Source organism: Aquarana catesbeiana, linkage group LG07, assembly GCF_042186555.1.
Source record: "Aquarana catesbeiana isolate 2022-GZ linkage group LG07, ASM4218655v1, whole genome shotgun sequence".
In the NCBI taxonomy this organism is placed as follows: Eukaryota; Metazoa; Chordata; class Amphibia; order Anura; family Ranidae; genus Aquarana; species Aquarana catesbeiana.
Genome location: NC_133330.1, coordinates 331,385,918 through 331,411,772, shown reverse-complemented (window position 1 = coordinate 331,411,772; position 25,855 = coordinate 331,385,918). Strand labels below are relative to the sequence as shown.

The 25,855-nt window shown below is 44.9% G+C and overlaps 2 protein-coding genes across 2 annotated transcripts in view; one reads left to right on the top strand and one right to left on the bottom strand.

The window, feature by feature from the left end:
• Positions 1-5,127, top strand: part of HOOK1 (hook microtubule tethering protein 1) — a 116,786-nt gene extending 111,659 nt beyond the window's left edge. Inside the window, exons 21-22 of the mRNA XM_073593855.1 lie at positions 1,065-1,133; positions 3,364-5,127. Coding sequence (XP_073449956.1) covers positions 1,065-1,133; positions 3,364-3,516 — 222 coding nt within the window. The 3' untranslated portion in view covers positions 3,517-5,127. The remainder of the gene's footprint in view (positions 1-1,064; positions 1,134-3,363) is intronic.
• Positions 5,128-9,698: 4,571 nt separating this feature from the next.
• Positions 9,699-25,508, bottom strand: PSMA4 (proteasome 20S subunit alpha 4). Its single transcript, XM_073593853.1, has 9 exons — positions 25,373-25,508; positions 21,771-21,839; positions 20,558-20,600; positions 17,493-17,655; positions 16,998-17,075; positions 15,676-15,764; positions 12,026-12,156; positions 11,814-11,937; positions 9,699-10,160 (listed from the first exon to the last, which is right to left on the bottom strand). Exons 2-9 carry the CDS (start codon positions 21,771-21,773, stop codon positions 10,006-10,008), a joined length of 786 nt encoding a protein of 261 aa, XP_073449954.1. The 5' UTR covers positions 21,774-21,839; positions 25,373-25,508; the 3' UTR covers positions 9,699-10,005.
• Positions 25,509-25,855: the final 347 nt, after the last annotated feature.

Here is a 25,855-nt window from a genome sequence, read left to right as displayed (position 1 = left end):
GGCCCCGAAGGTGGGAAGAGTCGTACTTTTGCTGTGGGGTTCAAAGGTGGGAAGGGTTGTAGTGCTGCTGTGATGCCCGAAGGTGGGTAGGGTCATACTGCTGCTGTGGGGCCCAAAGGAGTGAAGGGTCGTACTTCTGCTGTGGGGCCTGAAGGTGGGAAGAGTCGTACTTCTGCTGTGGGGTTCAAAGGTGGAAAGGGTCATACTGCTGCTGTGGGGCCCAAAAGAGGTAAGGGTCGTACTTCTGCTGTGGGGCCCGAAAGTGGGTAGGGTTGTAGTGCTGCTGTGGGGGCCAAAGGTGGGAAGGGTCATACTGCTGCAGTGGGGCCCAAAGGTGGGAACGGGGCCCCATCAGGAAGGCTTTATTGAGGTCTCTATTTCAGAAGAACTGAAGTCAGGTGATTAGGACCATAGGGTAGGTGAAAGGCAATCTCCCTAATGTGAGGAGAACTCCCACCTTTGGCAGGCGTCCCATATTGGGGAGGGCGTCCTTTCACCTGTACCGCTGTCAATCTCCTCAACAGAGACACAAGAAAAAAAGACCCAACAGAGATTCTAACTCTTCCACACACCTCAATGTTTTACCCAGAGCTTTACTTTAAAAAGTTAAAGCCTAACTCAGGGCTCCCCCTCTCTCCTTCTGGAAGCCCCCCACACTGGATTTTGTTTTTTTCTTAGTACATTTATATTTTCCTGACGTCTTCTGGCCGGTCATGTGACACATAGGCTCTTCTTCTTCTCCCAACCTCCAGTGGAGGGCGCTCCTCGGAGATGCAGAAAGCACTATTGACCCACTGATGTCGGGAACCCCCCCCCGCTCTCTGATTACAGGGTGGATCCCTGACACCCTTCATTCATAGAATGTCCTTCAGGTGTCATTTAGCTCCCGAGACCTCTTGTGAGGACATCTTGTGGCCAAAAAGAAGTACTGCAAGGGAAAACTTTGGATTTACGGGAAATATTGCATCTCAATTAGTTCTATTATTTTATCTGGCTGGGGTTCTATTTATAAATAAATGGGCGGAGTCAGACTTCATTGTCTATAAACCATTTCTGTATTTCAGGGCGATTGTCGGCAGGCGAAGCTGCGGGAGTACGAAGAGAAGCTCATCGTCACGGCCTGGTACAACAAGGTACACCCAAAAATCTACCTTCTAACACTCAGCTCTGCCCTGTGAGTCGGGGTGATTGACAGCAGTGCAGCGAAATGCAACTGAGAATGGGGAAGCCGGGTGGGTTTTGTGAAATTTGGGTCCCCATAACATCCCTGATTATATCTGATATCTGAGCATTTCAGCTCTCAGAGGTGTGCAATCGCTTCTAACAATCTGCAGCACAGATAGAGCCCGCCTCTTTTCCTGGTTGGAGGACGTCCATCATCAGCACTTTCCTCCCCAGTCTCACTGTCCCTGGCCCGCCCCTTTCATTCATTGGATTTCAGTTCTTTCAATCATGGAGGCTCAGCATCACACGTGGGCGTTACTTAGGTTGATCTGCATGCAAATACATCCTGCCTAGAAACGCCCACTTCTCCAGAATACAATGCGTCCATGAAGACAATTTAATATTGGCATAACTCCTCCCACTGCTTACATCAGGACTGAGGGGTATTGAGTTTGATATTTGCATAATTTATTTCCAGCCTTCATCGCTACCTTTTTCGGTTGATAGGCTGCTCTACACAGTTTTTGAAGTCCCCAAAGAAGTGTCACTTAGTGTCCGATTTGTCCACGGCAGTGTCGCAGCCCCACTATAAAAAAATGATTTAAAATTCCATAAATATATCCCATAGTTTGAAGATACTATAACTTTTGTGCAAACCAATCAATATACACTTATTGGGAATTTGTTTTACCAAAAATATGTAGCAGAATACATATTGGCCTGAATTGATGAAGAAATTATATTTTTTACATTTTTTTTTATTGAATGTGTTTTATAGCAAAAAGTAAAAAATATAGTTTTTTTCAAAATTGTTGCTTTTTTTTGTTTATAATGCAAAAAAAAAAAAAAAACGCAGAGGTGATCAAATACCACCAAAAGAAAGCTCTATTTGTGGGGGGAAAAAAAAGGACAAAAATATTATTTGAGTACAGCGTCGCACAACCGCGCAATTGTCAGTTAACCACTTCAGCCCCAGGAGATTTTCCCCCTTCATGACCAGGCCATGTTTTGTGATACAGCACTGCGTCGCTTTAACTGACAATTGCACGGTCGTGCGATGTTGCACCCAAACAAAATCGTCCTTTTCCCACAAATAGAGCTTTCTTTTGGTTGTATTTGATCACCTCTGCGGTTTTTAATTTTTTGCGCTATAAACGAGCAACAATGTTGAAAAAAAAAACAATATTTTTTACTTTTTTGCTATAATAAATATCCCTAAAAAAAAAAAAAAAAAAAAAAAAAATTTTCATCAGTTTTAGGCCAATAGGTTTTCTACATATTTTTGGTTAAAAGAAATCGCAATAATCATATATTGATTGGTTTGCGCAAAAATTATAGCGTGTACAAAATAGGGGATAGATTTATGGGATTTTTATTATTCTTTTCTTTTTTTTTTTTTACTAGTCATGGTGGTGATCTGCGATTTTTAGCAGGACTGCGCCATTGTGGGACAGATCGGACACTTTTGACACTTTTTTTGGGATCAGTGACAGTTATACAGCGATCAGTGCTATAAAAAGGCACTGATTACTGTGTAATTGACACTGGCAGGGGAGGGGTGAACACTAGGGGGCGATCAAGGGGTTAAATGTGTTCCCTAGGAAGGTGTTTCTAACTGTGGGGGGAGGGGACAGACTGGGAGTAGAGAGAGAGAGAGATCGCTGTTCCTGATCACTAGGAACAGGCGATCACTCTGTACTCCCCTGACAGAACGGGAATCTGTTTACATTGACAGATCCCCGTCCTGGCTCTCTGTGAAGCGATCGCGGCCGCCGGGCCACGCACATCAGCTCCCACTCCATGCAGCGGGCGCAACGCCTGTTATAGCTATTAAAGGGACCGATGTACAGCTACGGCGATTTGCGGGAACGAGCCGACCTGCCGCAGTATAATGACGGCGGCTGGTCGGTAAGCGGTTAAAGTAACGCAGTCCCGTATCGCAAAAAAAAATAACCTGGTCACAAAGGGGGGCTGTGCATGGCAACCAATCGGCTTCCAGCTTACATTTTCAAAGCTTAACTGAACAAGCTAAAGACTGGCAGCTGATTGGCTGCCAGCTGCTCCAGTTTTGATAAAAAAAAATTGAGTTTCAATAAAAAATTCCCTATATAGCGCTTTAGCAAACCGAATGTTTGCATTATTATATATTTTGTGATACGTACCCCACTAGCACTGACATGACGTTTTTCTCTTTTACAGAATATAGAGCACCAGAAGCTGGCCATGGAGTCCCGCTTAGCAGGACGAGGAGGGAACGGCTCCTCGGGGCGATCGTTTCTGGCCCAGCAGCGCCACGTCACCAACGCCAGGAGGAACGTCTCAGTCACGGTCCACGCCGCCACTCCTAATTAAAGGGCAAATGTATACACAAACCCAGAAGTGCACTTACAAGTATTTTACCCCCGCCCCTCCCCCGGTGTAGTGATCACAAATGAGAAGGCGATGCAGGTCATCAGCTAGTGTCTCCCCCTAGTGGGCACGTCATGAGATAGCAAGTCGATGGCTTTCCACGATCCATTGACTGAATTCATGTCTACGTTTTTAGGTTTCAAAAAGAAAAAAAAAAAAAGAGAAAAAAAAAAGATACTGTATATTTATGCCATGACGTGCGCATTGTATACGAGGGAAGTTCTCTTAAATTTACGAATTTTGGTTTTAGAGGATATTTAAAAAAAAAGAAAAGAGGGGGGGTTTTATTTCTACTCGGTGCATCGGAAGCTTTGATAACATCAGATTGTTAGCTTAGTGACCGATCGACCGCTTCCTTGACGACGTCAGTTTCTATCAGACTGATGGAATAGTATTTCGAGATGTGAAATGCCCCCCCCCTGTTGTCACGGTAACAGGGATGATTTAACCTTCAAAAAAAGAAATGTTTTACTTTTTCGGACTTTCTAACACCTCGGAACAGTTTATTGTATAGAAGTATTTTTGTTTTCGGCAAAAGATGTGGAGGTCGGAGACGGATATTTTTTTTTTTTTGTGCGAGTTTTGACAGTTCGTTCGAGTTTTAAAATAGAAAAAAAAAAAAAAATTCTAAGATTTGTATTTTTTAATTAAAAGAAGACGCCCTCCATGAAATGTAACTTTTAAAAAAAAATGTTAATGTGTGTGTCAGCCAATGAAAAAGAAATATTTATTGTTTTCAGGGTAACGCTTTTTGTCTGCTTTTCTTAATTACCCATTAAACGGGGTATCAGTGACCCGGCCAGCTATCGCTCAGGTGTGTTCCAGACTCCGCCCACTTACTGCAATACAAAGGCGTCGTTAGTCATTCCGCTGAAAAAGGAGGGGTTTTGGGACTTTGAATGAGGTGGGGGCCAAAGGATCAGTCACTGTTGTAAAAAAATAAATAACAATCCAATTATAGGATAACAGTCACATAATGTATAGGCAATGATAGATACATTGTGAGCAAGGTAACAACACTTATATGATGCAGGTCAATGATCATTAATAGATGATATAACCATTCTAAATTGCACATATTCACGAAACTGCTGGATAGAACCATATTGGTATAAAAGACCTTATTAGAGAAATTTTTTTTTTTTTTGGTGCATGGCGTAAGGCTGACGCGTTTCGTCTATTGAACACTTCAGTTTGCACTAAAATCTACAAAAAATATAATATATATGGATCGACCAATGGAGTACAGTGTGCATTGTTGTTACTAGCACCCAGTCATTCCACTGGGTTGTGCTTTTGTTTTACATTACGGGGGGGTGTAGAGTCTCCAAATTACGGCCAAATCTATCCCGCTACAAAATTTTATCTGGCCCGCAGCTTGGGGTCAGGGGGTCTTCACGCCGGTCTGTGGTCTCGGTTTCTCCCCAACATCTATCCCTCCCCTTCCGATCCCCGGGGGGTCACTTTGTTGGGGACTCTGATGTATGGGCAGATTGTAGTGGAGACCCTGATGTAAAGGGGAATAAAAGACCCTAATATAAGGTGCAGCACTGATGTAAAAGGAAACTCTGATGTGAGAGGCGGCTCTAATGGGGACCTTTTTGACATAAGGGGGACTCTGAAACTGATGGAGACGGTGATGTAAGGGGGACTCAGATGAAGACAGAATACTGGTGGAGACTGTGATGTGAAGGGGGACTCAGATGAAGACCACAATGAAGGTGGGAAACTGATGGAGACTGATGTTAGGGTCAATATTAATGGGGTACTTGATGGAAGGGGGACTCTAATAAAGGACCCTGATGGGGACGCTGATGTAAGGGAGGACACTGATGTTGGAGCAGACCATACTTGGGACCTTGATGTGAGGTACACACACACACGGCATTAAGGCCCACCTACATATATGTATTCAGAGCATGTATAAACAGAAAAGTCAGTGCTACTACCCATACACCACATAGATAGCAAAGCTCCCAGGTGCTTGAGCCACAGTCGCTAGCTGAGTAGAGTAATGTAGAAAAAAAAATGATCCACACTCTGGTTATTACTCTTAAAATTTCTTCATTTTATTGAATAGCCACAGTGAACAAAACACAGAAGAAGTCAGTTGAAGCGTTTCAGCCTATAAGGCCTTAGTCATAATGTGGTTATGACTAAGGCCTTATAGGCTGAAACGCGTCAACTGACTTAATCTGCATTTTGTTCACTGTGGTTATTCAATAAAATGAAGACATTTTAAGAGCAACAACTGGAGTGCGGATGATGCTTTCTACATGTATATACATAGATGTGCGTATTCTGGGCACAGGTTCACTCTAACATTCACCATTCCTTGGGGCGAGCTCAGACCCTTTTATGCATATACTTTTTGCACAATTCTTTGTTCTAAGCAAACTCACCCACCCTACGGCAGGGCTTTTAGTCTGTTGTGAGAGGTTTCCCTTTCAGAAGAAGATTTTGCTATTTTATTTCCCATGTTTTAGAAACAATGACTGGATATGAAGTCCCACTCCTAGCAATACAGCAAAATATTACCCCCCCCGTTCCAAAAGTGCATGAGATCAGTCAGTGATTCTGTTGTCAATGTCTCAGGGCACCGATAGGAACAGTAAAGCACAGCAAGCATACAGCTCTAGGTCAGAACCTGCTTATGTAATGGGTAAGGCCGGGTTGACACCGGTGCGCTGTGGTTTATGCACAGCACGGTTCTATCCAGTTTTTGAACATTTTTGCCGCAATCCCATGGACTTTTTTGAAAGCACACTAAAAATGCAGTATGCAGGTTTTTTTGGCATGCTTTCAGAAATTGCAGCAAAAACATGCAACCCTCATAGAAGGCTATGAGACTGCGGCTAAACGCACATAAAACCGGAAACACTCGTGCAGCTGCCAAACCACAGCGCACCGGTGTGAACAAGGCCTACATCAGCAGATATTGGGGTTGATTTACTAAACTAAAACTGGAGAGAGTGCGAAATCTGGTGCATCTCTGCATAGAAACCAATCAGCTTCCAGGTTTTATTGTCAAAGCTTAACTGAACAAGCTAAAAGCGGAGTTCTGCTTAAAAAATAAATAATGAAAAGTCAGCAGCTACAAATACTGCAGCTGCTGACTTTTAATAATCAGACACTTACCTGTCCCAGGGTCCAGCGATGTGGGGGATCGAAGCCCAACTCCTCTCCCCCTCCGCTCAGCGGTGCCAGCATTGTAACTGTGGGCGCACAGCTGTGGCTTCACAGCCGGGCACCCACTGCGCATGCCCAAGTATCTGGGACCTGTGATGTGTCCCAGATGATTGCCTAGAGGGAGAGGGAAGAGGCGATCTCCCTTCCTGAGGGAAGTGACGTCAGGAGCCCAGGCACCGAAGGAGGCAGACTACGAGGGACCCCCTAGCAACAGGCATTAAAGAGGTGAGTAAAAAAAAAAAAAAAAAATTTCTCCAAATGTTTTTTTTTTTCATGCACATTAATGATTTTTTTTTTTTTTTGGGTGGAACGCCACTTAAAGTTAGAAGCTGATTGGCTACCATGCAGAACTGCACCAGATTCTCAGTGCTCCAGCTTTAGTAAATCTGGGCTCGGGTTCTTTCCCTTCATCCATACACCATGTTCACTTTGTTGTGTGCTCACCTTTTTTATTGCACCCAAGGAAGAAAAAAAAAAAAAAAAAACATTCCGCTATATTTTTTAGTCTAATATATGGGCCAAGCACTTACATTTTTATAATATATTGAAAGCACTTTCTTCTGGATTGCTCAGTGCCACTTCCCTGAACTTCCAGTAGGGGGGGGGGGGGGGGGAGCACCTTACAGAAAAATCACATGACCTCCTTTGTCAGGACTACATGTCCCAAGAAAAGTACTGTCACAGATGCTGCAGATGATTGGTTAGTGACCAGAGTGCCCGGTACGGATGGCAACCACCTCACTAGATCCCAGATCTGTTTGTAGAAATCCAGTGGAAGCCCCTAAGCCCGGCCATAGACGAGCTGAAAACCAAAACGTTCTGGTCGATCGAAAAAAAAAGAAAAACGGCACGTACGATTGTGCCATCATTTGGTTCGTTTCTCTAAATGAAATCCAGCATGTTGGATTAGGTACTTTCAATTGCAGGAATGAAAAATCGTGTGTGGGAAGCTGGCAACACTAATGTAATAAAACGATTGACCAAGAACTTTAGTTCTGTTTCCGACTTTGTCTATGGCCTGCTTAAAACAAGGAGCTCCTCCATTGTTTGGAAAGCACCCCCAAAAAAAACAAAAAAAAACAAAACGGAATTCTGCTGGCAATCTGGTCAGAACTTCCTGTGCTGCGCTCTCAATTACATTGTTGCTATCCAACTCTGAGGACTATGGAGCCCCTCCCCCTCTATGCTATGAGGAAGGGGCAATATTCTGTAGTCTTGTTCTATGGTGACAACACCGCTCCTCCAGTAGTCAGCTTTATCACCTTAAAACAGGAAATGTGTTACTTGCAGATCACCAGGAGAAAATAAAAAAAATAAAAAATAAAAAAAAGGATAAAAGTCTGGAAAAAGAACACTAATGCAGCCAACCTGATCTAAAGGACAGGAAAGCTGCAATATAAATACACTTTTGTTTTGGGGGTTTAGATACACTTTAAAGGGCTGTGTCCACATCCGCCGAATGTTTTATTGCTTACTGAAAATGGAAGCATGTTCATTATTGTCTGCAATGTTGTATGTAATTTAAAAAAAAAAAAAGAAAGTATTATTGTATTTTTACACAATGCTGGAAATTTAACTGTCATTTTGGGTGTTCTCTGGAATATTTTGACTTCACTTGAAATATAACTTTTAAATAAAGAGCTTCTTTTATTTGATAAAGGTGTGGAAATCTTTAAAAAAAAAAAACAAACAAAAAAAAAAAAAAACTACTACTTGTCCAAAGAGACAATAAATCGGGATCCCAATCTACTTATCCTGATGAAAAAAAAAATAATTGTTGCCAGGATGGAAAATATGAAGTTTTTTTTTTTAATCAGGCAGAGGCAACTTAAAAAAAACTTTTAATGCTTTTTATTTTTTTGTTGGAAAATTTCTTAGAACCCCAAACATTATATATATTTTTTAAAAGCAGAGGCCCTAGAGAATAAATTGGTGGATGCTGCAATTTTTTCCATGTCACGCGGTATTTGTGCAGCGGTTTTTCAAATGCAATTTTTCTTTTGGGGGGGGGGGGGGGGGGGATACTTTGTTGAATTTTAATGAAAAAAAAAAATACATAACCCAATTTTTTTTAATATAAGTTTTTTTGTATTTATTGGGTTCAAATTTTTTTTTTTTTTTTAATTAAAATTCAACAAACATAACTCAAATACAAAAAAACTTTATATTAAATAAATTGGGTTATGCATTTGTTGAATTTTAATGGAAAAAAAAAGTATGGAACAAATGAGGGCTCAGGTTAGTAAAAGGGGGGGGGGATGCCGACACCCCAAAAAAATTTTTCGCTTGAAAAACCGCTGCGCAAAATCCGTGTGACATGGAAAAATTGCAACACCCACCAATTTATTCTCTAGGTCCACTGCTTTAAAAAAAACTATGTTTGGGAGAGTTCTAAGAAATTTTCCAACAAAAAAATAAAAGCATTAAAAGTTTTAAGCCCCCAGATATTTCTAAAAACGCCTCTGCGAGATAACCCAATTTTTTTAATATGAAGAGTTTTTTGTTTTTTTTATATATCAGGGGGGGGCAGGCTGACACCTAAACATTTTTAACCTGAATGCTTCCTTTACAACCACTTTAAGGCCTTGTTTACACTGGCTTTGGTCTCTGAAGTGTGATCCTCATTCAGATCACTCTTCAGAAAGCATTTGACAGGCAGCGAGGTGGTGATGTGCTGCTTCCTCGTTGCCTGTTTTAATCCCCTAGATGCAATTGTTGCAGAGCAGCCCCGTTGACTTGGATGGGTTGCATTTGGCAGGCGGTAGTGCCTGCTGAGCACTACTACAAGGGGTAGAATTCCTACTGCAAAGCATCGCGGCCATGGCATGTGTACACGCCCAGCTACTGCCTTTCGAACTAAAAGGGGAGCAAGTTCAGGGGCAGTACAATTTCGGCTCAACCACAGATTTTACCACCCAAAAAAAACAAGTGCCATCTTTTAAGAAAAATTTTTTTTTTTTTATTTATTTCAAGAACAGAAAAAAAAAAAAAATGAAGTAATTTAAGGAAGCCAAAAAAAAACAGGTCATGAACTGTAAAGAGTACCCGTCACTCAGAACGGAGGCAGCTATTTTTCAGAACTGATCCAATATTCAGCCGATCAACTAAGAGCATGTGACACCACCGCTCCCCCTCCTCCCTGTCACAAGCCGTGCAGAGTGATTGGTTCCCAGTAAACCCATAAAGCTGCGTCGTCTGAAACGGCGACAGGTCTCCATCAGTGACAGGTACACTTTACCAGTATTATTTATCCTTTTCTTTCTGCTCTTTTTCTTTCTTCTCTTTCTCGATCTTGGCTTCTTCCGCTTCGTGAAGTTTTATTAATTCCTCCACTTCTTTCTGTTTGAGGACTCGGATTTTGGTCTTTCCGTTCTCCCGCGTTAATGTGGCGATTTCCACTAAAATAAAATAAATTAATTAAAAAATAAAAATGATATAAAGGCTCGTCTGCAGTCATAGATCCCAAAATATCTCCTAATAATCTGTGCAAGAAGCCTCATGTTAGCTGCTAGAATCCATCAGTGATATCTGGGGCGTTATTCTATTGTATTCCAGGCAGTACAACACAACCTGGTATGGTGAGAAGGGATCAGAGGGATAAAAGTCTCCTGACCGAACCAGTGCACATCGCAATAAAGGTTTCTTAGAACAGGATATTCATACGTCTCATTCCATCACACAGTTTCCCTTCTCACTATAAACCTGCAAGGGAAATTTATTATATACCAGTGGGTCCTGCATGTGTGTCTGGCTGTTGAGGTACAATTTGAAGCTCTATACATGCTTCAGGGCGGCCCTCGTCTCCCCGTGGCCCTACACTCCCTCCAGGGCGGCCCTCGTCTCCCCGTGGCCCTACACTCCCTCCAGGGCGGCCCTCGTCTCCCCGTGGCCCTACACTCCCTCCAGGGCGGCCCTCGTCTCCCTACACTCCCTCCAGGGTGGCCCTCGTCTCCCCGTGGCCCTACACTTCCTCCAGGGCGGCCCTCGTCTCAATTTTCAGGGATTTGCTTGTAAATAAGAGTGTAGTGGAATTTTACTAAGTCACTTTATAAAATTAGGAAAAAAAAAAATATACCATCATTATCCTTAAAGTTAAACCCCCCCCCCCGTTCCTCTATATGTGCAAAGAGGTAAAGGATAGACAAGAGTTTGTAATGGCAGCTGTGTGGCTCCCTTGAAGCCCAAAAGGGTAAATCTGACAGGAGGGTGAACAGGCGAGTATAAGACTTTGGTTGGGTGCTGGAGGGGAAGTGGAGGTAACAAAGGACAACTATACAAAAAGGTAAAAAATGTTTACCACTGGTGACACCTAAAGAGATCACGATTCAGTCAGCTGAATAAATATGACCCCCCCCCCCCCCCCCACCTTACATTTTCCTATTCAGGGACAACAAGGCCTTTTCCAAGCCTGAAATTCTCACCAAAAAGAAAAAAAACATATCAATGGACTTACCCAGGCATTAAAAAAAATACCAGTGGGGGAGGTCTACCAAACACTGAACCTTAATCCATTCCGCAACAAGGAGGAGGTTGCTTTGCTCATAAACACAAGGCATTGGAAACACTGAACCAAAATGTATCTCATTATGATCCATGATCCTTCCCTTGGAACAAACATGGCAAATGGAACATCTGCTTTTTTCCTCCACCCCTCCCAGAAATGACTTTGGCCCTGGCATCTGACACTTTCAGGAGGCATGGGTGACCTCTCTGAGCCCTCCTGGAGATCCAGGAGCCCAAACCCCCATGAAAGTTACCTATTGCAATAGGCTGGAGTATATTCTTGGATCCCGAGCTCCCAGCTCTGCCTGTATCCTCTTGAATCTTAGGCCCAGCCTGTGCCGCCATAAGACCCTAAAGCCAAAAGGATGCGCCTCTCATTTTGAGCATCAATTCCCTTTCCTGTCATTCACCTAAGCTGCAGTGGGCAGCAAAGTTGTTGGTATTTGAAGCCTATGAGTGGGTGAGGCTAACTTGCCAGGCGGGGGTGGGGGGGTTAAGCTTGACTTAGAGAGAAATGGTGTGGAAAGCAAAGGCGGTGCTAAGATCACCTTTCTCCGCGGACAGCTTGCTGACATCCATTGTCTTGTTAAGGACTTTAACGGCTAGAGCCAAGGCAGCCTTCATCGTCATGCCACCCTCCTTGTAGTCCTGTTTCAACATGGACACAGCAGCCTGCAGACACATAAAACATCAGTCACTGATAAAAGCCTTTGACCATTATAACGTATGTGGCTATTAATGGTGGCGTTAGCATTCGTACCGCACTGTTGTTCCCGATACATGTAGCTTTCCATCCCCCGTAATTGCCGCTGGGGTCACTCTGATATAGCTGGAACCCGTAGTGCTTGTCCCAGCCGATGTACAGCAACGAGACACCGAATGGCCGCTTCCCTGAGAAACAAACATAGAAAGAACTTGTAATACTGCAATACAGGAGACAAAAATCAACATCGTTCCATAAAAGTGACCAACAGCAGCCGGCCTGGTACAGGAGGGTTGCCTGTACCCCTCTATCAGCAGCCCGGTACAGGGGCGCTGCCTGTACCCCGCTATCAGCAGCCTGGTAGAGGAGGGCTGCCTGTACCCCACTATCAGCAGCCTGGTAGAGGAGGGCTGCCTGTACCCCACTATCAGCAGCCTGGTAGAGGAGGGCTGCCTGTACCCCACTATCAGCAGCCTTTTTACAGGAGGGCTGCCTGTACCTTACTATCAGTGGCACCTCTACCAAGATGGACACTTCCTCACAGGGACACAGCAAAGCAAGTCATTAAAATTAGGAAAAGATCACCTGCAGGGGGACCAGTCTTTTCTTGCCTCTTGGGCACAGCTTCCAGAGAGAGAGAGCATTGGAAGGTTAGAACCTGTCAGCTTTATACTGCTGCCCGGGTCCTCCTGCCCCAGTGACCCCGACATTTCTTGTGCTGGTGTCAAAAGGATAAAAACTGGCAGAAAATGCACACTAAGTTACAGTTTGTGGGTGTGCGGTATACATTAAAGCGGAACTTGACCCAAAATGGGAAGTTGCGCTTTTCTGCTCCCCCCCAACTTTTAGCTCATAATATATTTTTTTTTGGGGGGGGGGGGGGGTGTCCACTTTTGATAGGTACCCTCTCCCAGTATTGGATTGCCTAGGCAATCCGAGCAGAAGTCCCCCCCACCCGCGGCCTCTTGGAACACATGACAGATCCCAGAAGGACCATGCAGAAGGTGCAGCGCAGTTTGAGCATGCGCAATGTGAAGCCACAAGATGTCACAGTCAGCTTCCCACACTAAAGATGTGGATGCCTTGCCCCCTAAGATCGGTGAACAACCAGCCGAGTGAGGACAGCACTGGATCCTTGGCAGGCAAGTGTCCTTTTGTTTGTTCCTAGGGTGAAGGACCTCTTTAACCACTTCCCATCCGGGCCAATTCTGGCACTTCACTCCTGCATCTAAAAATATTTTTTTTTTTTCCAGAAAATTACTCAGAACCCCCAAACATTATATATGGCTTTTTTAGCAGAGACCCTAGGGAATAAAATGGCGGTCATTGCAACTTTTTATGTCACACTGTATTTGCACAGCGATTTTTCAAAGGCGCTTAAAAAAAAAAAAAAAAAGGAAAGTTAGCCCAATTATTTTGTATATGAAAGATGATGTTACACTGAGTAAATAGATACCCAACATGTCACGCTTTAAAATTGCGCACGCTCATGGAATAGCACCAGACTTTGGTACTAAAAAAGATCTCCATAGGTGGCGCTTTTTTTTTTTTACAGATTATCCGTTACAGAGGAGGTCTAGTGCTAGAATTATTGCTCTAACATTCGCAGTGATACCTCACGTGTAGTTTGAATGTCGTTTACATATGCAGACGTGACCTACGTATGCGTTCGCTTCTGTGTACGCTTTAACTATTTTATTTTTATTGCTTAAATTTTTTTATTTTTACACTTTCCCTTTAAAAGAAATAAATAAAAATTTGGGTCACTTGTATTACTATTACAAGGAATGTAAACATCCCTTGTAATAGGAATAGTGCGTGACAGGTCCTCTTTATGGAGATATCTGGGGTCTATAAGACCTCAGATTTCTCCTCCAGGCTGGAAAGCCTGAGATCAAAAAATAAACGATCTCAAGCTTTCCAGCTGGGACCATCTGGCCCTCAGTTTTCTCTATGGCTAACTTCCGGCGCCGGTGGATTCCTTTTCCGGCTCGCCAATTGCACAGGCGAACCAGTAGAAGCACCAGAGGGCGGCGGGGGGGGGGGTCCCTTCCCACCGCTTGTAAGAACGATGAACTGCCACTATGATTGTTCTTACGGTGCAGGGAATCGGCGGCTGAACAAAATGATATCTGGATAATGCCTGTAACTGCACCCATCATTCAGATATCTCCACTCAAAGTCCAGGACATCATATGACGTACCTTGGGCAGGAAGTCGTTAAACTAGTGGTAAAGTTAAAAATTTAATAGGGCCCCAAGTGCACCCCCAATATGTTCAGAGGGCTGCACAATAGCAGCACATTTTCGCACCTCAGCACCCAAAAATTTCAGTCCTGCTGCATTTTTTTGCAGTGTATACCAATGAACACAGAGTTGGAGTGCAGCAACCACCCCAGCACTGGCCTCAGTGAGTGCAGCAACCACCCCAGCACTGGCCTCAGTGAGTGCAGCAACCACCCCAGCACTGGCCTCAGTGAGTGCAGCAACCACCCCAGCACTGGCCTCAGTGAGTGCAGCAACCACCCCAGCACTGGCCTCAGTGAGTGCAGCAACCACCCCAGCACTGGCCTCAGTGAGTGCAGCAACCACCCCAGCACTGGCCTCAGTGAGTGCAGCAACCACCCCAGCACTGGCCTCAGTGAGTGCAGCAACCACCCCAGCACTGGCCTCAGTGAGTGCAGCAACCACCCCAGCACTGGCCTCAGTGAGTGCAGCAACCACCCCAGCACTGGCCTCAGTGAGTGCAGCAACCACCCCAGCACTGGCCTCAGTGAGTGCAGCAACCACCCCAGCACTGGCCTCAGTGAGTGCAGCAACCACCCCAGCACTGGCCTCAGTGAGTGCAGCAACCACCCCAGCACTGGCCTCAGTGAGTGCAACAATAACCCCAGCATTGCTTTTCAATGTTGCAATTACCTGGTAATCCTGCCAGCAGCTTCAACTTTCCTCCTCATGACAACAAAAAGGTAGTTTCTTATTGGGAGCCGTCCTCCATTTCTGCATCATAATTTTACTGGACACTGTACAGACGTATGGAGTCCGGTATTCTCTAGTACCTGTGATAACGTGCTTCCCAGCCCACCCCTAGCTGGAGACTGATAGTGACACCCCGCTGTAGACATGCACTGCCAAGAGATATCAATCTTCACTTTATCCAAACCTACTGTCTGAGGACACTTCCAACTGCCCCTGGAGCTAAAGAGCTCTGAAAACATGTGACATCTGCACAAGGCACCAAGCATCAATTTGAGGATCACCCACAGCCTCCAGAGGGAGGGGAGAAGAGAGTACATTATTTACAAATTTTTTTAGACAAAAAGGATGCTTAACCCCTTCCTACCCCATCCCCAGAGTCCCTTTATGTGAGTCTATTCCCAAGGGGGGCAGTCACATGATCAAGACCCTGACCTGCCATCATAAGTGACTAAGCTCTCTATGATGGCTCAATCACTGTGCAGGAAGCTTGTAGTGAGGGTTCTCAGCATAAAAAAAACCTTGCCTGTCCATTGACACATATGTGCTGGAAGCTTGTATTGAGGGTGAGGAGTGGGAACACCCTCTTTGACGTCACACTTATGCGTTACATGGGTGGTAAGAGGTTAACCAGTGGGGTACGTAGTACCAGGATGATGCAACAGGGTTTTACAGATACTTTTAACTAAAAAGGATGAGTCCACTACTGTCAGAACACGGCTTCCGCATTACCTCCGAACTGTGTGTAAGCTTGTTTGATGTCACACAGAGCCGTCACCAACTGTTCACACGGGATGGGCTCCTGGTACTGTAGGAGATATCTGCAACACAAGATGGACATAGCAAGTCACAACTGTTATTAACCACTTGCCCTTCGGAAGATTTACCCCCCTCTCATGACCAGGCAATTTTTTATACGGCACTACGTTATTTTAACTGACAATTGTATGTATGTATGTATGTATGTATGTATGTATGTATGTATGTATGTATATATATATATATCCCTCTCTCTATAGAGATAGATATCTATATTTTTTTTTACTTTCTGCTAGAATACATATCCAATCTTTTTTTTAATCAAAGAAATTAATTTCTTCATCAGTTTAGCAATATGTATTCTGCTACATATTTTTGGTTAAAAAAAAAAATCCCAATACGTGTATATTGATTGGTTTGCACAAAAGTTAGCATCTACAAAGTACGGGATATTTTTTGGGAGGGGTTGGAGTTGGGTTGCACACCCCTGCACGCAGCGCACACCCCTGAACCCCGAACTCTGTATGTAATGTGTCCCAAATACAACTTGCCCTTTGAGGGCAACCATACTGCTGATGCGGCCCCTTGATGAAGGAGTTTGACACCCCCACTCTACAAAATGCAACCGGAGGAGTGGGAACACCCAAACCTCTTCTCTAAGAGCCCTTTCACACTGGGGCGGGGTCGGTGGTAAAGCGCCGCTATTGTAAGCGGCGCTTTACCGTCGGTATGCGGCCGCTAGCAGGGCGGTTTTACCCCCCACTAGCGGCCGAGAAATGGTTAAAAACCACCGCAAAACGCCTCTGCAGAGGCGCTTTGCCGGCGGTATAGCCGCGCCGTCCCATTGATTTCAACGGGCAGGAGCGATATACACTCCGCTCCTTTACCGCTCCGAAGATGCTGCTGGCAGCACTTTTTTTACCGTCCTGCCAGCGCATCGCTCCAGTGTGAAAGCCCTCGGGGCTTTCACACTGGAATTAAAGCAGAGGCACTTTCGGGTCGGTTTGCAGGCGCTATTATTAGCGCAACAGCGCCTGCAAACCGCCCCAGTGTAAAAGGACCCTAAGTGGGAATGAAGCTGGGAAATATGGAGGCATAAAAATCAGTGACTCGGCTCAAGACTCCATTCATAACGGAAATATCACTATTGGTTGAACTGGCTCTTTACCTATTAAATTGTACTGTTCTGCGAGTCTATATAGTCTTGTGGGGTCTGAAGTGTAGCTTTAGGATACAGAGATAAAACAAAAACATAAAAAAAACCATTTGCAATAAACAGGGCAGATATTTCTTACCGCTGAGCGATTACTCGCAGTTCATTAGTCAAAACGTTGGCATCTGACGTAATTCCAGCCACACTGCACGCCATGTCACTGAAATCAAATACAAAATATATATTATTTCCTGTCCCTCCCTCAAGTTGCTTGATCGCGGTGCGGGAAAGGAGCGTTTCGTGCACCTCTCCCCGCACGCATTCAAAATGCACTGCCTTTGCCATGTACTGAGGATGCCAATACATTGTTAACTGCACCCTAAATGCAGATCACAGTTTCAGATGGCATGGTGCTGCGGTACCATGCGATGTGGAGGCGGCACGTTTTTCAATAGTGCATGCCCTACGTTGTGTGTTCCGGTGCATTTTGCACTGCAGAGCAAACATGCAGGAATCGCACAGGAACGCAGACCACATTCCTGTGCGATTATGGTGTCCCTAAATGATTACATTGACAGCTTCCATCAGAAGATTCCCAGACAGACAGATACCAGACTTCATAAGTCACAGAACTCACTCATTTAATTTGTAGATTTTTTCGGAGAAGAAAACCTCGTCCAGGAGTTTGTGGATGTTTCTTCTCTCAGCCGCCAGCAAAACTCCGTCATTTGCCAAAATTCCCAAGCAGGTGCCGGCGTGTCCTATTGCCTCCATGGCATATTCCACCTGGTACAGGCGACCTAAGGAACAAATAGACATCACATGTGAGCGTAACCTGATCACATTATATAGACCAAATCATTATAGGACGCGCCCTCAGCAGAAGTGATAAATGGTATTGGGCTGGGCCCTTTTCACATATTTATTTGTAAAAAAATGTAGAAAACCATTTATCATTTTCCTTACACTTCACAATTATGTGCCACTTTGTGTTGGTCTATCACATAAAATCCCAATAAAATACATTTACGTTTTTTGGGTGTAACATGACAAAATGTGGAACATTTCAAGGGGTATGAATACTTTTCCAAGGCACTGTATGCTATTAGAAAGAAAACTGAGAACTGTCCAAACTTTTCCAGCCATGTCATCTTATAACGCTTATAAAAAGGGGCAGGTGATCTTTTAAAGCCAAACAAAAAAAAAAAAAAACTTTGCAGTGGGGTCTCATCACAGTGCAAGAGTTAAAGGACTGAAAAGGGGGAAGTTATGCTTGTTTGCATCCCATACCCAGTTAAGAATTGGCACTTTTTTGGAGGGGGGGGGGTAACCTGCTTCTGACATGTACCCACTCCCACTTCCGGTTGGATCACCTTTGCGATCTGAGCGGAAGTTCGACCCCCCCCCCCCCAGTCTTCTGGGACACATCACAGGTCCCAGAAGACTGCAGGACCATTCACAAAGTGCAGACTGTGCATGCGCAGTGAGAACCTGGCTGTGAAGCTGCATGGCTTCACTGCCAGTTTCCCTTAGCTAAGATGCCGGCGCCTGGACCTGAAGCCAATTGAAGAATTGGCTTGGGTTGAGAGAACACTGGATCTCTGGTCAGGTAAGTGCAACGCAAGCATCTGCAGGCCCGAGACCGGCATAAGGAGTTAAGAGAAAAAAAAAAAAAAAAAAAAAAAAAGGAGGACGACAAAAAAGGGAGGTTTTTAAAAATTGTAAAAAAATGAAAGTTACGCCCAAACACATAAAATTCCCCCCCTCAAGTGGTTGTAGAGCCACTTGTAATGTTACTACAAACCGCTCAGTTAGATAACATGTGCCCCACTGTATGTTCTTTTTTTTTTTAAAAAGCCAATATTTACCTCATTTCAAAGTGCCTCCCAGTGCTCACGTGACCGACAGCCTTTCTCCTCTCCCCGTCTGACAGCTGCAGCAGGAGGGGCTGAAAACTCCAGCTGACATTAGCTGGGAGGAGAGAGGCGGCCGTTCACGTGAGTGCCAGAAGGCACTCTGAAATGAGGTAGAGATCGGCTTTTTTTTTTTTTTAAATAAATGACATACAGTTGGGGGCACGTCATTACCCAACAGAGCGGATTGTACTAACATTAAGAACCCTTTCACACTGGGGCACTTTGCAGGCGCTACAGCGCTAAAAATAGCACCTGCAAAGCACCCTGAAACACCCGCTGCAGACTCTCCAATATGAAAGCCCCGAGGGGGCTAAAAACCGCCCGCTAGTGGTCGAATAGTGCCACTAAAAGGACGGTAAAGTGGTGCTAAAAATAGCACAGTTTTACCGCCGACACCGCCCCCGCTCCAGTGTGAAAGGGGCCTAAACTGTTATGAAAGCAGTAGGAGGGGAGGCCTGTGGAATAGATGGAGCTGACAGGCAGGGAGGGGGGGGGGGGAGAGGACCGGAGAGCTGCGGATGACAGAGGCAGGAAACTGACCACGGTGTCAGGGCTCAGCAGTCATGATAAGCCGTGGTCAGTTTACAGGAGGGAGGGTATAGCCAGGCAGGATCAGCCAAGTATTTTAGGTGATACAGGGGGCCAGATTACACAGCACAAACACTGTGAAAATTTATTTTATTTCTTCAGGGTTAAAATTATTATTGCAAAAAAAAAAAAATGCAAAAACAGCTCTGGCAGCGAAAGGATTAAAAGCCAATGTACCAAATATTTTAGAAAGGGATGTACAATTTAACCACTTCCCGTCCGCCATATGCAGAATGACGGCCGCAGGGTGGTTTCATTATCCTGACCGGGCTTCCTATGATGTCCAGAAGGATAAGCAGCAAGGGCGCGCAGTGCGACGATCGGTAGTGCGGTGAGTCGCTCTGACACACCGCATCTCTGATCTCGGTAAAGAGCCAATGACATAGGCTCTTTACCACGTGATCAGCTGTGTCCAATCACAGCTGATCACATCATAACCAGGAAGTGCCGTTTATCGGCATTTCCTTCCTCTATTCCCACTGACAAGGCACCAATAGAGGAGAGCTGATCATCGTCTCTCCTGATGGGGAGGGGTCTGCGCTGATAATCAGTGCATAGATTACCAATGCAGACCCATCAGCAGTGCCCACTAGAGCCCGCCAAGGATGCCAACTCGTGCCCATCAGTGAAGGAGAAAGCTTACTTATTTTCAAAATGGCATAACACATAAAAAAAAAAAAAAAAAATTCTCAAAATTTTCTGTCTTTTTTTTGTTCAGCAAAAAATTAAAAATAAACCCAGTGGTGATAAAATACCACTAAAACAAAGCTATTTATTGGAAAGAACATGATAAAAATGTAGTTTGGGTACAGCGTTGTATGACCGCTCAATTGTCATTGAAAACGTGAGATCGCTGAAAACTGGCCTGGGCAGGAAGGGGGATGAAAGTGCCCGGTATTGTAGGGGTTAATGTTATCTAGAAAAACGTTATTATAACTAAAAACCTATCGGTACCGCTGTACCCACTGACAGACAGCAGGGGGCAGCGCTGTCCTCTGACTAAAGGAAAGTCCCTTGTAAATGAGAGCCGTCAATCCGGCTGCAACCAGTCGAAGTGAAAGTGAAAGCAACACGGAGGGGGGGGGGGGGGGTGAGGCCGAGCAACCAGGAAGAAGAAAGAAGAGATTTCATTTTCTTACAGATGAACATTGAAGGTGTAGGGGGGGGGGGGGGGGGGGGGACACAACAATGAACTCACCCTCTGGGGAGAAGATCGTAGTTCTGGAATCATATCTTCGAGACTGTTCGAGAAAAATTAAACAAAATTGTAATTAAAAAATACAAGTAAAAAAACAAAAAAAAAAAAAAACACATGGTATCTATATGTAGCTTCCTGCTCCCCTCCCCCTTTTTTCTGCCAGCATATAGATTATAAAAGGACAGCACATCTTTACTGGACTCTTATGATGCTAAAATGTTATACCGCCATCCAGTGGCGGCCCGTCCATAGAGGTCACACGGGCGGCTCCGCCTCTATCCACAAGTCCGGCCCCCTGATCTACATGCAGGGACCCCGGACCATGGATTCCAATTGGGGGAGGTGGGGTGTTTGAAGCACATGATTAAAGCCTGAGGATCTAATAGGCTTCAAAAAAGGGTGGGCTCGGGGCGCAGAGCATTGGGCTCCGAGCCCACCCAGTTCTCTCACAATAGCAAATGAATATTCGCTATTGCCACACTAATCCTCCTCTTGGGCCAATCAGGAAGCAGGTCTAAAACCCGTCACCTGATTGGCTGAAAGGTCAGGCGATCCTATGGGATGCCTAGGAGGAGGAAAGAAGAGACACATGGCGGAAGCATGGAGGACACAGGAGCCGCCACCAACGCTCGTCCCACAGCTCGCCGCCATCACCTGCTACCTGACCCGCCGCCCGCCCCACAGCTCACCATCATTACCCGCCGCCCACCCCACAGCTCGCCGCCATCACCTGCCGCCCGCCCCACAGTTTGTCATTGCCATCCTCCACCATCTCTAGTAAGGGAAACAGGAAGTGAAGCCTGTTTCCTATTGTGCATGCGCCTTGTGAATGGTCCTGTAGTTTTCTGGGACCTGTGATGTGTCCCAGAAGACTGCAGGAAAAGGGAAGGGGGGCTGAACTTTCAGCTCAGATCGACGCAGGAACGAGTACCTGTTAAGACCAGGTACCTGATTTCCCCCCCCCAAAGTACCAAATGTGGTAGTGGAGGGGGGGGGGGTGCAAACAAGCGAAGCTTCCCCTTTTGGGTGGAGCTCCACATTAATGATAAAAGGGGGAGAGACCTTCTGAAAAGTGGGTACCGCGTCACCTGACACACACCCAGGTACCCCAGAATGTTTGCCTGAATGGGGGGATGGGAGGGGGGGCTCAACATAGCTCGATGCTCAGTCACCCCATTTATAAGACATGTGGAGGGGCCGGGGGAGGACTCACCATGTTGAACCGTTTTTACGCTTTCACTGTCTGGTCTCTTCACACCTCCCGGCCTCTCACTGTAATCTCCTGTAGAAGGAAGAGAGAGAGTCATGTAATATATACATATAGAACAATACAAATCCATAGCTGCCTACATTGGAAACCACCACAAGAGGGAGCTACTGAGACACTGGACCCAGCAATAGAGGGAAGAGAGATCACAGAGGTGGGGACGGACGAGGAGTAAGAGAGAGGATATTATGTTCTAATATACACTTTATTAGGTACACCTTGCTAGTACAGTGTTGGACCCCCTTTTGTCTTCATGGCATAGATACAACAAGGTGTTAGAAACATTCTTCAGAGATTTTGCTCCATAGTGACATGATAAATCTGCTGCAACTGTGTGAGGTTGGCTGCATATCCATGATGCCAATCTCCTGTTCTACCACATCTCAAAGGTGCTCTATTGGATTGAGATCTGGTGAGTGTGGTGCTCTATTGGATTGAGATCTGGTGAGTGTGGAGGCCATTGGAGGACAGGGACCTCATTGTCCAGTGGTGAGATGATTGGAGCTTTGTGACATGGTGCATTATCCTGCTGGAAGGAGCCATCAGAAGATGGGGACACTGTAGTCATAAAGGGATGGACATGGTCAGCAACAATACTCAGGTAGGCCGTGGCATTGAATCGATGCTGAATTGGTACTAAGGCCCCTTTCACACTGGAGCGGTTTTCAGGCGGTATTGCGCTAAAAATACCGCCTGAAAACCGCCCCTAAACAGCCTCCGCTGTTTGTTCAGTGTGAAAGCCCGAGGGCTTTCACACTGAAGCGGTGCGCTCGCAGGACGGTAAAAAAAGTCCTGTGAGCCGCTTCTTTGAAGCGGGGAAGGAGCGGTGTATTCACCGCTCCTAAACCGCTCCTGCCTATTGAAATCAATGGGACAGCGCGGCTATAGCCGCGCTGTACGAGCGGATTTAACCCTTTTTCGGCCGCCAGCGGGGGTTAAAACCGAACCGCTAGCGGCCGAATACCGCTGCAAGAACGACGGTACAGCAGCGCTAAAAATAGCGCTGTTGTACCGCCGACGCCCCCACCGCCCCAGTGTGAAAGGGGCCTAAGAGGTCCAAAGTGCGCCAAGAAAAATTCCCCCACACCATTACACCACCACCACCAGCCTGAACCGGTGATACAAGGCAGGATGGATCCATGCGCCAAATTCTGACCCCACCGTCTGAATGTCGCATCTGAAATTGAGACTCATCAGACCAGGCAACGTTTTTCCAATCTTCTATTGTCCAATTTCGGTGATCCTGTGCCAATTGTACCCTCAGTTTCCTGTTCTTAGCTGACAGGAGTGGCACCCGGTGTGGTCTTCTGCTTCAAGGTTGGATGTGTTGTGTGTTCAGAGATGGTATTCTGCTTACCTTGGATATAATGAGAGGTTATTTGAGTTACTGTTGCCTTTCTATCATCTGGAACCAGTCTGCCCATTCTCCTCCGACCTCAACAAGGCATTTTTCTCCACACAACTGCCGTTCACTGGATATTTTCTCTTTTTCCCACCATTCTCTGTAAACCCCGAGAGATGGTTTGTGTGTGAAAATCCCAGAAATACTCAGACCAGCCCGTCTGCCACCAACCATGCCACATTCAAAGTCACTTAGATCCCCTTTTTTCCCCATTCTGATGTTTGGTTTGAACTTCAGCAAGTCGTCTTCACCACGTCTAGATGGCTAAATGCATTGAGCTGCTGCCATGTGATTGGCTGATTAGCAATTTCTGTTACCAAGCAGTTGAAGAGGTGTATCTAATAAAGTGGCCGGTAAGTGTATTTTTTTATCCTCACAATTATTTTATGAGAGATAGATATATAGATATAGAGAGAGAGAGAGAGAGATATTAAAATAATTGTATGTCCTCCTGTGGTCATCTATATAACCCTCCCACCAGGAGACCCGAGTGCTCAGCCGATGCTTCTGCCAGCTTACCACAGAGACTGTGGAGGAGCGGAAGGTCCCCGGTCATCTCTATGGTACAGGAAACGGGAAGCGATCAGCATTTTTGTCACCTCTGTTTTCCTGAATGTAAACGGCGCCATTTTTAAATTGGTAAAGCATCAGATCACACTGGTTTGATCTGATGCTTGTAAGAGGGGTCCTCAAACTGGCGGCCCTCCGGCTGTTGCGGAACTACAAGTCCCATCATGCCTCTGTCTGTGGGAGGAGTCATGCTTGTAACTGTCAGCCTTGCAATGCCTCATGGGACTTGTAGTTCCGCAGCAGCTGGAGGGCCGCCAGTTTTAGACCCCCTGTATGTGAAGGCTGAGGAGACATCTGAGGTCTAATAGACCCCCCCGACATCTCTCCATAAAGAGGACCCGTCACCTGCGTTCATTTCGTAGACTAAAATATTTTCATCAATGAAATTAATACTATTTTAGTCGACTAAAAAAAAAAATTTTAAAAATGCATTTTTAGTCAAAAGACTACGACTAAATCTAAATGTCAAAATTAACACTGCCTGTCACATGCCTATTGTTTACATTCCTTGTGACAGCAATAAAAAAAAAAAATTATATAAATATAATATATATATATATATATATATATATATATATATATATATATATATATATATATATATAAAATGAATAATAAAAAAAAAAAAAATATATATATATATATATATATGTATATATAATAATAAAGAAATAATATATTATATATATATTGTTTAATATTTTTTATATATATATATATATATATATATATATATATATATATATATATATATATATATTTAAAAAAAATAAAAAAAATTATAATAAATATAACAATATAATAAAATAAAAAAATATATAATAAATATTTAAATGGAAAAAAAAAAAAAAAATGTGTAAAGCACCCCCATCCCCCGTACAAAGGCAAAACGCACGAATAAACAGCGGTCGCACCGCACATGTGAGGTATCGCCGCGAACATCACAGCGAGAGCGATAATTCTAGCGCTAGATTTCCTCTGTGACTCTCCACTGATAACCTGTAAAGTCTTTTAAATCGTCGCCGTAGTCTGTCACCATTTCACAGGCGTTGCGCAATATTAAAGCGTGGCATGTTTGGTATCCATTTACCCGGCGTAACATCATCTTTTATAATATTAAAAAGAAACTTGGGGTATATATTGTGTTTTTTGCACTGCAATTCAAATAAAGTGCAAATTTGCGGTAAAAAAAAAAAACTGCGCAAATACCGCGCGACACAATAAAAATTGTAACACCCACCACGTTATTCTCCGGGGTCTCTGCTAAAATTATCGAATATATTTGAGGGTTCTAAGCTATTTTCTAGCCAAAAATTCAGATTTTTACATGTAAATAAAAAAAGTGTGAGAATAGACGTGATCTTCTAAGCGGGTAAGAGGGGGGAGGGGATGACCGGGAGAAGAGGGACGGAGGTCGGTAGTTTCCCCCCCATAGACGGAGATCAGTGGGGTCACTCTGCCAGAATATATGAGGTGACCCCCCACACATCCCCATCCAAGAGCTCCACTAATAACCCCCCATACAAGGTGGGGGAGGGGAGCGGACTCCCCTCCTCCGGTTCTATTCCTCGCTCACCCGGCTCGGCGTGCAATACTCCTCCAGCCGTCAGATCGCTCAGTCACCAACATGGCCGCCGCGCCTGCGCACATCACACCCGCTCGGTGCTCTGGGTAGCCAAGGCGGGGCCGAGCTCTCCGGCGGCCATATTTGTTTTGGAAAGAGACTCCTTCTTGCCAGAAGTGCTGTATCAACAGGTGGGGAGGCGGAGCCGAGCTTTACGGCAGCCATCTTTGTTATGGGAAAGCAGCTACGACTTGCCCTAAGTGGGGTAGACAGCTGCTAACTACAGTGAGAAGGAGGGAAGGAGTTCTTCAGAAGCAATTATTGTTCGGTTAACCACTCAAAGTGGTTGTTAACTTTAAAAAAAACAAAAAACAAAACTGTAAGACAGAGGCATAATGCGTCAGTATGCATCACGTACTAGCTCATTATGAAATATTTACCTTAGAACGAAGCAGTTGCAGCAGTCCCCGCACACCGCCGTGACCGGCGACATGT